Source organism: Ceratotherium simum, chromosome 37 (assembly GCF_057802395.1).
Source record: "Ceratotherium simum simum isolate JZ-2026a chromosome 37, ASM5780239v1, whole genome shotgun sequence".
In the NCBI taxonomy this organism is placed as follows: domain Eukaryota; kingdom Metazoa; phylum Chordata; class Mammalia; order Perissodactyla; family Rhinocerotidae; genus Ceratotherium; species Ceratotherium simum.
In genome coordinates, this window is record NC_141936.1 from 334,917 (window position 1) to 348,327 (window position 13,411).

At 44.7% G+C, this 13,411-nt stretch overlaps 1 protein-coding gene across 1 annotated transcript; it reads right to left on the reverse strand.

The window, feature by feature from the left end:
* Positions 1-441: 441 nt before the first annotated feature.
* On the reverse strand, positions 442-3,231 carry LOC147912278 (uncharacterized). Its single transcript, XM_087424538.1, has 2 exons — positions 1,591-3,231; positions 442-1,287 (listed from the first exon to the last, which is right to left on the reverse strand). Exons 1-2 carry the CDS (start codon positions 2,737-2,739, stop codon positions 1,279-1,281), a joined length of 1,158 nt encoding a protein of 385 aa, XP_087280664.1. The 5' UTR covers positions 2,740-3,231; the 3' UTR covers positions 442-1,278.
* Between the last annotated feature and the right edge of the window lie 10,180 nt (positions 3,232-13,411).

Here is a 13,411-nt window from a genome sequence, read left to right on the forward strand (position 1 = left end):
TGTGGTCTGAGGTGTTATTATAGACCCCCATGGTGGCAATTCCTTCATAATAAGGGGGGCTGACCGCTAGGCATAGCCAGCATGATTCAGTCATTTCAGGGTTGGAATCATTCAAGGCGTAGTAAGCTCCCCATACTAAGTTAAACAGTCTGTGCCATCTTTGCTCAGTAGGTACTGCGGGAGGTGGCGTAGATGGTGGTCGCAGAGCAGATCTGGTGACCATATCTACGGTCCCATTTAGGGTTATGGATTTTACCTGGGGGGGTTTGGGGCTATTTAACCCTATCGGTCTGCTGGCGGGGGATTTTTGGGACAGAGGGGGCCTCTGATCGGCTAGGATCCCATTTGGCCCTATTGGTCTGCTGGCGGGGGTTCTATTTTTAATGTAATAGAGAAGGTCAGGCCATCATCGTACCGTTTTTTGTACAATCTTATTCCCCATGAATGACCATTCCGATCCAGGTTTTAATTGTTTTTCCCTTCCCTGTGAACTGAATGGTTAAGGGGTGGCACCAGGTATTGCATTCTGAGCCCCGACTCATCTGGTGGCTATAATTTGCTCTAACCCTGATTAAATCCCAAGAAGAGGAGGGTTCCCAATAAGTAGTCCCACTGGTTTCACATCCCCAGTTTTTACAGTAGAAGTCTTCTTTGCCCCCCACCAGGAGTCAATTGAACGAGGTCTGTGGTGACCGGGCACACGTAAAAGGAGTATGCCTTTAGTTTACCCTTGCGATGGGGGGAGTGGCATCCTCCGGCTTGTTTTGCCCCCCCTCGTCGACCCATGAAATCCCAGTCGGGGGTTCCTATAGCCAGTTTACAAAGGTCAGGGTGTAAGTCTGGCCACCATGTCCAAGGGGAAGCAGTTTTTTGGATTGACCAGGTTATATCTCCTACCTGGGAGACGACTTGCCACGTGAGCAGTTGAGGAGCGTGGGGATTAGGATTGGACGACCTGCTCGCCGTTCCCATGACGCAAACGCAGCTTAAGAGGGTTATCAGTCTTTTCCACCTTCCAGAGATCTGCTGCATTCTGGGGTGCCTTCTTTACGTGTGTGGCGTGAACCCAAGAGGTTATACCGTCCACCTTGACTGCTGTGGGCGTAGTGAGGAGCACCACGTAGGGCCCCTTCCAACGTGGCTCTAATGACCCCGTCCGATGTCGTCTCACAAGGACAGAGTCCCCAACCTGGAATTGGTGCGGGATGAGCAGATCACCAGGCTGGTAGGCCTCTTTTAGCTGGTTCCAGATGTCGCGCCTGACGGCCTCGAGTGCTTTCAAGCGGGCTGACAAAGGTATAGAAGGTATAATGTCAGGGTCATGTATCCCTATTTGTGCCAAAGGGGGAGGGGTTCCATAGAGGATTTCAAAGGGTGTAAGTTTTAAGGGTCCCTGTGGGGTGTTCCGGCGCGGAACAGGGCAAAGGGCAGGAGGGCTGTCCAGTCACTATCGCCGGTCTCTATGGACAATTTAGTTAGGGTCTCTTTAATTGTTCTATTCATCCTTTCTACCTGGCCTGAGCTCTGGGGTCTATAAGCACAATGTAATTTCCAATTGATCCCCAGTTGACTGGCCAGTCCCTGACTTACCTGGGCAACGAATGCAGGACCATTGTCAGATCCAATTACCTTTGGGATCCCGAATCTCGGGAGGATTTCTTCCAATATCTTCTTGGCTACTACAGAGGCAGTCTCTTTTCGGGTGGGGAAAGCCTCTACCCATCCCGAGAAGGTATCTACAAATACTAGAAGATATTTATTTCCATACCGGGCCGGTTTGATTTCAGTAAAGTCTATCTCCCAAAAGGTTCCGGGCCTATCTCCCCGGAGTCTATGTCCAGTGCGGTATTTGGTAACTGCAGCATTTGTGAGAGCGCAAGCTCTACAATCCTTATAAATTTCCTCAGCCGCCTTTCTCAAATCTGGTACCTGGTACGGGGAGGCCTCAATAATTTTAATTAGTTTCTGAGGGCTCAAGTGGGTTAGCCGGTGTAGATGTGATAGATATTCTCGCCCTTCTGCAACGGAAAGGACTTTCTCTTCTTTAGTTAGTTCCCCACCGGAGACAGTTTTGTTGACCTTAGCTCCCTGGAGAGTCAGGACCATAGGTCCTAGTGCCGCCCGCTTGGCTTCCAAATCTGCTAAGCGGTTCCCTTGAGCTATGGGGTCGGTGCCTTTCTGATGACCTGGGCAATGGATGATTGCCACCTTTTTAGGCAAATGGATAGCCTCTAGGAGGCCCAGAATCTCTTTTTTATTTTTGATATCTTTTCCGGCCGAGGTAAGCAGCCCTCTTTGTTTATAAATAGCCCCATGAACATGGGCAGTAGCAAAGGCATACCTGCTGTCCGTGTATATATTCACAGTCTTATTTTCAGCTAACCTTAACGCCTGTGTCAGGGCGATAAGCTCAGCCTTTTGTGCAGAAGTCCCTTCCAGCAAGCTGCTTGCCCACAGAGTCTTTTTCCCGTCTACCACAGCAGCCCCAGCCATCCTCTTACCTTCTGCCATAAAGCTGCTGCCGTCGGTGTACCAATTAGGGGCCCCAGCCCATGGCTTATCCGGCAGATCGGGTCGGGTCCCCGTTTCTGATGCCAAAATGTCGCCGCATTGGTGAACAGGTATTTCATCATCTGCTTCGGGCAGTAGTGTGGCCGGGTTTAAGATGGCCGGTGGGGCGAAGGTAATTCTCTCAGTTAGGAGCAGACTTTGGTAGTGAGTCATCCGGGCGTTAGTCATCCATCGATCTGGAGGCTGTCTGATAATGCTTTCTAAGGCATGGGGGGCTACTACGGTTATCTGTTGGCCCAGAGTTAACTTATCTGCATCTTTTACCAGCTGGGCAGTGGCGGCGATTGCCCTTAAGCAGGAGGGCCATCCACTGGCTACCGGATCCAATTTTTTTGATAGATATGCGACTGGGCGCTTCCAGGGCCCAAGGGCTTGAGTTAGGACTCCCCGGGCGATTCCCTTTCTTTCATCTACATACAAGGTGAAGGGCTTGGTCAAATCTGGTAGGGCCAACGCGGGTGCCTCTAATAATGCCCGTTTTAGAGTCTCAAAAGCCTTCTGGTGCTCTAGAGTCCAGACAAAGTTCCCACTTTCCTTAGTCAATGGGTACAGTGGAGCAGCCAGGGTAGCAAACCCAGGGATCCACAATCGGCAGAAGCCGGCTGTCCCCAGGAATTCCCTTACCTGGCGAGCGGAGGTTGGGGCCGGAATCTGGGTCACAGTCTTTTTCCGTAAGGCCGGTTAACCACCTTTGGCCGTCCTTTAGTGTGTAGCCTAAGTAGACTACTTTTTCCTGGCACAACTGTGCCTTTTTTCGACGCCCGGTATCCCAACTCACCCAACTCGGCCAGGAGGCGCTTGGTCCCTTCTTCACAGTCTCCCGGGTTTCCGCCGCCAACAGTAGATCATCTACATACTGTAAAAGAGTCACTTGAGGGTTTTTAACCCTATAATCAGTCAAGTCCCTGTGGAGGGCTTCATCAAACAGGGTAGGGAGTTTTTAAAACCTTGAGGTAGTCTCGCCCAAGTCAGTTGTCCAACGATCCCCATATCAGGTCGCGCCACTCGAAAGCAAAAAGTAATTGGCTTTTTGGGTGAAGCCGTAGACAGAAGAATGCATCTTTCAGGTCCAAGACAGTGTACCATTTTCGTGATGGGGGGAGGGAGCTGAGTAGGTTATATGGGTTTGGCACGGTAGGGTGTAAATCCTGCACTCTTTTATTTACTTCTCTCAAATCCTGGACCGGCCTATAATCATTAGTTCCAGGCTTTTTACAGGCAGGAGGGGGTGTTCCAAGGAGACTGGCAAGGAACCAGGATTCCTTGTTGGAGCAGCCTCTGGATATGGGGCGGATTCCTTCTCTGGCCTCTTTGCTTATTGGGTATTGACGCACCCTTATCGGGAGGGCTCCGGCCTTAAGATCTATCACGACTGGGGAATTCTCGTAGCCGTCCCTAGTCCCCGGTTTCAGCCCATGCCGTTGGAAATTCGATCAGCCACTTATCGGTATTGAGCCGAGCTCTAGGCTTAGGCTGCTGATGGAGCCGATATTCTTCCTCTAGCTCCAGGGCCAATATCATGGTGGTAGGTGCGGACCAGGATACTGTAGGCCGAGGTTGAGCAAAATCTATTTGAGCTTTCAGTTTGGTTAAAAGGTCTCGACCTAGCAACGGGTCGGGCATCCAGGAAACAGTAGGCAGGAACGGAACACCCTTCCCTCCCCCAAGTCCACTGTCCGGGAAGTAGTCCATGAGTATTGTTTCTGCCCAGTGGCTCCAACAACCAGAGTCTTTTTAGTTTTTAATTTCCCCAAAGGTTGCTTCAGTACTGAATATTCAGCCCCAGTATCAATCAGAAAACTTATAGGGGTCCCTCAACAGTTAGGGTTACCCTAGGCTCGGGAGGGGCCCGAGCCCCGCCCCCGCTATTCTTCGCCCTCTCCTAAAGACAACACCTTGGGTGTGGCCCTTTTCTTGGGGCATTCCCTTGCCCAGTGTCCTCTCTCCTTACAATAGGCACATTGGTCCTTGTCCAAGGGTTGCCGCTCTGCGTGAGCCTGGTCGTGGGCGTTGCCCAGGTTCCCTGACTGTCTGTGATCTGGCCCTGTCGCTTTTATCACTGCGGCCAGTATTTTAGTTAGTTTTTTCTCGTCTCCTGTCTCTCCTGTCTTCCCTCTCCTCAGCCTCCCTTCTCTCTCGCGCTTTTCCTCTTCACTCTCCCTTTTATGATACACCTTTTCAGCCTCCTTTATTACGTCCCGCAGGTCGTAGTCTTGCAGCCCCTCTAGCCTTTGTAATCTCCTCTTTATATCTGGGGCTGACTGTCCAATAAAGGCCATAATGACAGAGGCCTTCTGCCCTTCCGAGGACGGATCAAAGGCGTGTACCTGCGGTACGCCTCCATCAATCGTTCTAGAAAACGGGAGGGGGGTTCAGTGGGTCCTTGCTGAATCTCTCTTACCTTAGCCAAATTGGTGGGCCGCCTTGCGGCTCCCCGGAGACCCGCCACTAGAGCCCGGCGGTAAGCGGACAGCGACCCCCTACCTTCAGCCGTGTTATAGTCCCAGTTGGGTCGGTTGTGCGGAAACCCTTCTTCCGCCTCAGCTATCGCTGCCGGCTGCCCGTTGGTGCCTCGGATATTCTTTCTTGCTTCCTGTGTGATTCTTTCTCTCTCCTCCGTGGTGAAGAGTGCCTGTAAGAGCTGTTGACAGTCATCCCAAGTGGGCTGATGGGAAAACATTAGGGACTCTATCAGGGCGGTTAATCCGGCGGGGTTTTCTGAAAAGGGGGGATGGTTATTTTTCCAGTTATACAGGTCTGAGGAAGAGAAAGGCCAGTACTGGAGGGGTGACAGCTGGTTGGGCCCCGCAGGAGCTCCATACTCTCTTAGCGGGAGCGCCACCGTGGTATCAGGCCCGTCCGAGTGGCTCGCGGCGGCTTCGGGTTCCAGCGGAGGGACCCGAGCCAGTCGCCTCCGTCCTGATTGCGATCCTGGAGCGGGAGGGGTAAGGGGAGGCGAGAAAGGGGGCCATTCGGGAGGAGGCTCAATCTCAGGGTAGACCCGGGGCCGAAGGGTCTCCGACTCCGCTGTTCGAGTTGATTTCGATTTTTTCCGTGTCTCCGCATCCTGCAGCGCCAGGACTCGGGGGCTTAGTTTTTCTGCTTTTACCCATGGCTTAACCCACGGGAGTGGGTTCTGCACCAGATCCTGCCACACTGTAATATATGGTCGTTGGTCAGGATGGGACCCCGGTCTCTCCTGGAAAACAATAGCCCTCACCGCGAGAATAACAGTTAGATTAAACGTCCCCTCAGGGGGCCAACCCACATTGAGGGAGGGCCACTCAGAGGTGCAAAAAGTCTGCCAACGCCCTTTTTTTATTTCTACCGACAAATCGTGCACTCTCGCTCTCACTTCAGTCCAGTGGTCTAAGGTCAAAGAGAGGGGGGTCATCATAGTCTGTCCCATCCCGTCAAATGAGGTCCACGTAACGAACAAAAACAGAACAATGAACATCAAAAACACAGCAAGACATAAACAACTTTGCCCGGTTGGTGTCTGTACAAGCCAACCGAAGGCGGTTTCAGACGGAGGGGTTTTCGTGTCCTCCCTGGGAAAAAGAGTGCCGTTTCTTTTTCTACCTGAAAGGGGTAGTCAGGCTTTCCTGACTCCCTTGTCCCTTGGGGCGTCCCCAGGGTTGCAGCCTGCAGTTCCCAGCACGTCTGCCACTGCAGCCGCTGGGCCCTCTCGGCCCGGCGGCGGCTGCCCAGATACCGAGACCAAAGCAATGCTTCAAGCGCCGCACACACTCACACACCCAGTCACTCAGGCTTACCTCCAAGGGTCTTCGGAGTCTGGGGTGACCGCGCAGATCCCGGACGAGCCCCCAAATGTAGGATCCCAAAAGGAAATCCAACTCCAGTCTCGGGAAGGCGCGGACCCACAGACACAGGAGACCGAGCTTGATGCAAATGCACGAGGTTTTATTGCGGAGCTCCGGTCGACACGTATCTCTCGCAGGAGACAGAGGGGTCGACCCCGAACCTTAAGGGGCAAGCTCTTTTATAGGATTCGGAAGCATAAAGCGGGAAAAGGTTGGCGAGGTCTTACATGATTGGCTAATTTAAAACATTTAAACAGTTACATTTTATGGCGCGAATTGCTATGGCGCGAAGCAATTATCAGGTTACACACACGCGTCCCCATCTGGACCCCCTCCACCCCGACCCTCCCAAACTTATCCCTCTGGAGCACTCTCTTGTTCTCAATTTTCCCCGAACAGTTTAGGGCGAGTCTTCTATGAATAGAGTCAGTCAGGATCGATAAACGTTCCCCCTTATACCAGGAATCCTTAGGGTGTGGAGGTGCCTGTCTCTAAGGTATTAACTTTTAAATTTTTAATATAATTTACTTCCTTCAAAACAACCAATGGAAAGCCTATTTTAATTTTTTGAGGCTTCTACATAAAATCAGGAATACTGTACTGCCTCTTTAAAAAAAAAAATTAAACATGCCAGCAGCTGAAGCTGAGTCTGCTGCTCTCCCTCTTACTGAGCGTCCTCACTTCACCTCCCCTGAAATTCCTGATCTAAAAGTAAACAAATTAAAATAAGTAAACTTTTGAGATAATTTAGAACTGTAATGGCCATTCTGGGGGACCTTTGCTTCAGATAAGTCCACCTTAAGGGTCACCTTTAAAAGAGAGGATTCAAAACATCTCACGAAGGGATACAATCTTTGATTAATATACAGAAATGTCTAAAAGACAAAGTTATTTCAAAAACATCTGTAAAAGTTCTTACAACAAAAAGAAAAAATCTTTAGTAAATATTTTTGACCATCTGAGCAGATCCACCTGCTAGAAAAATAGTTTAGATCGAACTATTCCTTTGAGTTTTATACCTGAGACCTGGCTAAAATTTTGAAAATCTCTGTTTGTGTTTATCTGTCTCTACCTGTATTTGTCTGCCTCTGGATGGTACAGTTTCTAAAGGAGCTCTATTTAATTGGCTTGGAGTAAACACTTTTATAAGTTATTTCTAAATGTAATAGAGCTAGCCCAGATGTCTTTCAAGTTAACACTATATAAAATGATTTTTGGTAAATAAGAGCCTATTTAAGTTTGCTGGTTTGATCAAAATAAATATGTTTTCAAAGTTATTAACGTTAGATATGATACAAACATGGTATCTTTGTTATAAAATTTGCCAACAAAACTAATAACTTAAAATAATAACTTAAAATAATAATGTCTCATGAGGTTTTTATAGATGACCTAAATATAATTATTGAGAACAGATAAACTACATAAAATATATTATGGTATATGTACTTAAAACAACTTCCAAACTCTTTTTTGGTGGCTTAAACCTTTGGAGTTTTGGGTGTTTAAATCATATTCAAATACAATAAGATATTAGACATTAATTACTAAATACAAGTTTATCTACTTTTGGCTTCTTATTGCAAGGTATTTTGGGTCTATGGGTAAACACGTCTTGTGTTTTGTTAAAAGATCGTACTATAAAGTAACATGTTTTCTAAAATTATATTAAAAAAGTGTTGCTAAGTTTGTCAAGCCACAAAATTCTCGTGTAACAGATAGCTCATAATTGCTTGTTTTCTTAGTTGTTACTTAAAAATTAAAGTTTCACAGGGTTAAAAATTCTAATATGTGATTAAAGCTGCTAAAAAATTTAAGAAAAATATGTTTGTATTCAAGGAAAGTAAGAGATGTTTTTAGTGAGGAAGCTACGAAAATAGAAATATTTTTGTTTGTTTGGTTAAGAAAGATAAATTTGTCCTAAAGTACTAGAAGGAAAAAAGGAAGGTCTGGGACAAATTCTGAATGTAAAGAATGAATGATAGAAGGTTTGTGGAAGTAAAACCCTGAGGAGTTTTGTGCATGGTCAAGTTGGCTAAGATTAAAATAAATTTAAGTAAGCTGGTACAAAATTAAAATTTGGCTGTCTCTCTCTTAAAAAAAAATAATTTTCTTAAACTTTTAGTCCATTCTTGGTAAAGAGATTATAAAAGACTTCTTTAAGTAATCTACCAAGGGAATAAAAATTTTGTATTTTATCAAAATAAATTTCCTATATTGTTTTTGTCATGTCTTTAATCACAGGTGCTAAGGTTTTTGTACAGCTATTTAATTTTCGGCATTTGCCTAAAAATCTTTAATTATCACCTTGCTTAAATGGATAGCTAAACGTTGCTTCATGGAAACCTATGATATTATGTTGGTAGATGTTATCAATATATAGGTGTTTTAAAATTGTATAACATTACTAAAATTCTGATCTGTCCTGGTTATCAGTCATAATTCTGGTTATTATTTTAAACATTATATGTCACAAAATTAACCAAATTTCTTTGTCAATTGTCATTTTGGGGTCTTGTTGTTTACAACAGTTATTGTTTGATGCTTTTGCAAAATATGTTTCATCTTCAGAGAAATTTTTGGAAAGGACTCTGACACCCACTCTGAAATACAGGTGTCTGATAAACTTTCAGATTATAAAACTGAACTGGGTAAGAAACAACAGAACTCTAACAGAGAAACTGCAGACTTCATGAAACTGCTAACAGAAAATTAAGATCAAGAAACAATTACACAAGACTGAATGAACTGATGGGATGATTATAATTTTTATGACTATGTCTGAAATATTGCTGATTTTTTTAATGTTTTGTTTTTTTCAGATTTAAGGAAAACTTTTTCTCTTTCCCTTAAGGAACTATGACTTGTACATTTGTAAGCAGAATTGAAGCATTTATTTTTTCTCCCTACCTGATCCCTCTAGAATTGAAAACTCTTAGTAAGTAATGTTCTTATTTCATGGCAATATAATTGTTTGCATAAGTTCAATAAGAATCTGTTCTCCTTATAACAGGACACAATTGGAAACATTGGTTATATTACCAAAGCTTTGACTGGAATGTGACAACATAGCTTCTGAGAGACAAAGATTGGACTTAATGGAGCAAAGCCACATGGAAGTATTGGCCTGGTACCTTGTGTTCAGTGTTCCAAGCAGCATTTACTGGATAAGTAAGGAATGACACTTATCTGGCAGGTGCAAGGAAACTCAAAATATTTTGGGGAACCTCAAGAAGAGAGGAATTACCCCAAATCTGTAGGTATTACAGGCAAAGTCTGAAGACAATGCCTTTGGCTTGGCTTTCCTTGCCTTGAGAGGTCTTTGAAGTTCAATCTGAGATTCCTTATAAGGAGTTCCAGCAAAGCAAATTTAAAAGAGCCTATATGATCAATTGCTATTCTTGCTGTACTTATGTAAATAATTGGGCCAAATTTATTGCAATTAGACTTATTTTACAAACCAGTTAGCCTTAATTTGGCTATCTTTTACAAAGAATGGGGGTGATTTTAGAGAGAAAAATTATATTTTAGTAAAAATTACAATACACATTTGTGGATATTAGATCCTAGTTCTGTTAATTGTCTTTAAGGTTTTGTTTTCTATCTGTAAACTAGACTGGATCCTAAATTCTTCTATGCCCCAGAGGTACGAGGTCCAGACTGGTTTTCAGGATTGTTTTCTTGGATTCCTCAAGGTTTTAAGTCTATTTTTCAGGGACTGTTAGACTTTTGGTTGTCTATACTTCTTATCCTTTTGGTCAGATACCTAATGTGCCTTTAGATGTTGTTCCAACCTGTTAAACAAGGTACAAAAGATCTAATAATACAAAATGTCAACCTAAAGCCGGAACAAAACATATTACCAAATGAGTGCTAAACAGTCTCATTCCTCTAACCCAGATCTACACCTCAATTCAACAGGAAGTAGCTAGATCCGTCATCGCCCCTAATTCCTCAAGATTGAGGAATGAACATAAAATGGGGGGGGAAATTGATACCGGCCCTAATATCTGTTCCCCTGAGTTGAACCCAGCATATATGGGGTTAAAACCAAAAAACACTCCTTCCCCCCTTCCCTGCTTCTCTAAGTTACATTCACAGGTAGATATTGGTTGTTTTATCCTTTGTGTCCCAGAATTCCATGAGACAAATGGAGGTAATAAATTGTTAAAAGCCCAAGTGGCTACAAACTGAAACTCTGGCTAATTACCAGTTCTTGAGGTTTGTTACAGGGAGACTGATATCTTGAAATTATCAAGAGGCTGAAGATCCCCAACTCCTGGTTCCTGGCACCAAATCCACCGTTCATCACAGGGATAGACAAACAGAGGACACCTGCAGCTTCCCTAACTCAGCTAAACGCAGGCTGATGGGAGGACGCTGAACTGCAAAACCACAGCTTCCCTCCCCCACCTAAAACCTTGTAATTGTTAATCCACGGCAGTTGCCATTCAATCCCCAAGGCCAAATTTCAGGTAATGCGAGAAGATTGATTGATGGAGCCCTAAATCTCCTGCTGTAGATAGAGATAACAGCCAGCTTGGCGCCAGAGGGCTAGGATCCCTCCTCCAACAAATAATCACAGTCACTGAGGATACATTCTTCCCCACAGACTTTCCTTTAAAAACTCCAACTCCTAATGCTTCAGGAGGACTGTGGATTTTGGGGCATGAGCCCACTGCGGCCTCATTTTGCTGGCAAAATTAAACCATTTTTCTTTTCCTCAATCCCTGGTCATTGTGTTCATTGATTTGGCTACATTGACAGGGTCCCAGGTTTTTCCAGCTACAACCTCTGCCCTGAGTCGCCTCATCTCTAACTACAATGGGCAGGATTTACCTTGCAGGCCAACCTGTGCATAGGTTTCTAGCCGGTCCTCACCCATAATCCTAATATCACCTCCTTCCTCCTTTAAGTCAAATAATACACATCCTTCTCTTTGGAGAAATTGTCAAATGTTTGGCGTCTCATTTATGTGCACCCGGACTCAAATGACAACTAAGACATGGTCTCCATTTTCTTCCCATTAGTTGCAGTGTGAAATATAATGTTTTGCACAAGATGGGGCCCTAGTATCTCTTTGCTAATACTGAGGAATATACACTTTATGTTTTTAAGCTGTGTCTCCTTAATGCAGGCCAAAGAATACTTTTGGGTTTGATTCAGTTTTATTAGTTTCTTGGGATTATGACCCATAGTTGCATCCTACTAAGTAGACTAAACATTAAATATTTTCTTAGAACATTGGAGATGTGACTTTAATCTTTTGGGTCACTGTGTTAGTTTCTTGGAGCTATCATAATAAAGTACCACAACCCAGTGACTTAAAACAACAGAGATTTATTCTCTCCTAGGTCTGGAGGCCAGGAGTCTGAAGTCAAGGTGTTGGCAGGGCCATGTTCCCTCTGAAGGCTGTAGGAGAGGATCCTTTCCTCCTCTCCCAGCTCCTGACAGTTGCCCACAATCTTTGGAGTTCCCTGACATGCGGATGCATTGCTCGGATCTCTGCCTCCCTCACAACACAGTCGTCCCTCTGCGTGTCTGTGTCCTAATCTCTTCTGCCTATAAGGACACCAGTCATATTGACCAGGATCCACCCTAATGACCTCATCTTAAGTTGATTACATCTGCAAAGACCCTATATCCAAATAAGGTCATGCTCATAGGTACCAGGTGTTAGGACTTTGTGGGAGATCAAAGTTGACCACCCTGAAATATATCTCTTTACCTTGATTATTTTCTCTGAAAGGAACTTTAACATTCCCCCAAACTTATGCCTAAAAGTGACAGACTGGCAGGGTTCTCACTAAGCCCATTCTTTTCAAAGTTCTGTTTACCAAATATTTATGTTTGTAAAGGTATCTCTCTCTGTCTTGGGGAAGGGGGGTGGATGGCTTTGTCTCTAGAAACTCTTATCAGGACGGAAGAAGAGGACTTAAATCTACATACTCTTGATTACTGTGATTTCTGTCTCTCTGGCCACATTCTCTACGGGTGGCCCTAGAAAGCATTGTCTGACAAACATTTACATGTCTCTCTTCATGTGAATTATCTTCTCCCCCTCTGAAATCCCAAACCACCACCCCCCACCAACATCCTCCTTTGTCTTTAGCTGAAGATAGTATTTAAGATGAGAATCACCGCCATTGTGTTAAGAAACTTAGTTTTGCTGGTTTCTCCTATGTATACATGTTATTAAACTTGGTATTATTTTCTCCTGCTAAACTGTCTTTTTAATTATTTGGTCAGCAATAAGAACCTTGAGGGAAAGGGTGGAAGGGGATTCTCCCTCTTCCCTGACAATTTCAACATAACCTTTTGGGGGACACAATTTGACCCATAACAGTCACTACACCTCAGAGGACTTTTGAGTGTTCTTAGCAGTTGTAGGAAATGATTACATCTCTGACTGAATCTAACTTAGATGGAATTTATAGCCTTGGGAGAGGTAATATCTACAATCATACAAACTGCTTATTAACTTCCAGGAATATAAATTTTGAAAATTTAAAAAAATAATTGTAGTTTGTATTGCATACATATGATCTACTGGTGGACTTTGTCACCACGTTCTGTCAGCCACACACAGAGAGCAGACACATGTCTGGTGAAGGTAACTTACAAGCAGAGTGTGAGTCCACAGTGGGGGACTGGGGGTTGATGTTCCAGTGGACATGTTACTGTAACAAAGACTTGGAGTCCTGTGGTCACCGATATATTTAGAAGCAGGAAGATCTAAGAGAAGCAGTGAAAGTGACACAGGAAGTACTGATGGAACTTCTCTGGTTGCTCTGAAATTGAGCAAAGTGATAAGGTTCAGGGTCTTCTTATAAGAATAGTGGAAGCTGTGGTCAGCCTTTCTTTATAGTCCTGCATTTGCCAACCTTCTAAATCAAACACTGTGCTAGTGGTGCCTCCTTCTCTCTCTCTCCAAGATGCACAGTGGGTGGACTACATGCTGAGTCTTCCTCTGAATGGGGAGTTATTATAACACCTGGTAGATTTATGGATAATTT

Coding starts and splice junctions, on each gene's coding strand:
- LOC147912278 (XM_087424538.1), bottom strand. CDS start 2,739: ATGACTAACGCCCGGATGACTCACTACCAAAGTCTGCTCCTAACTGAG.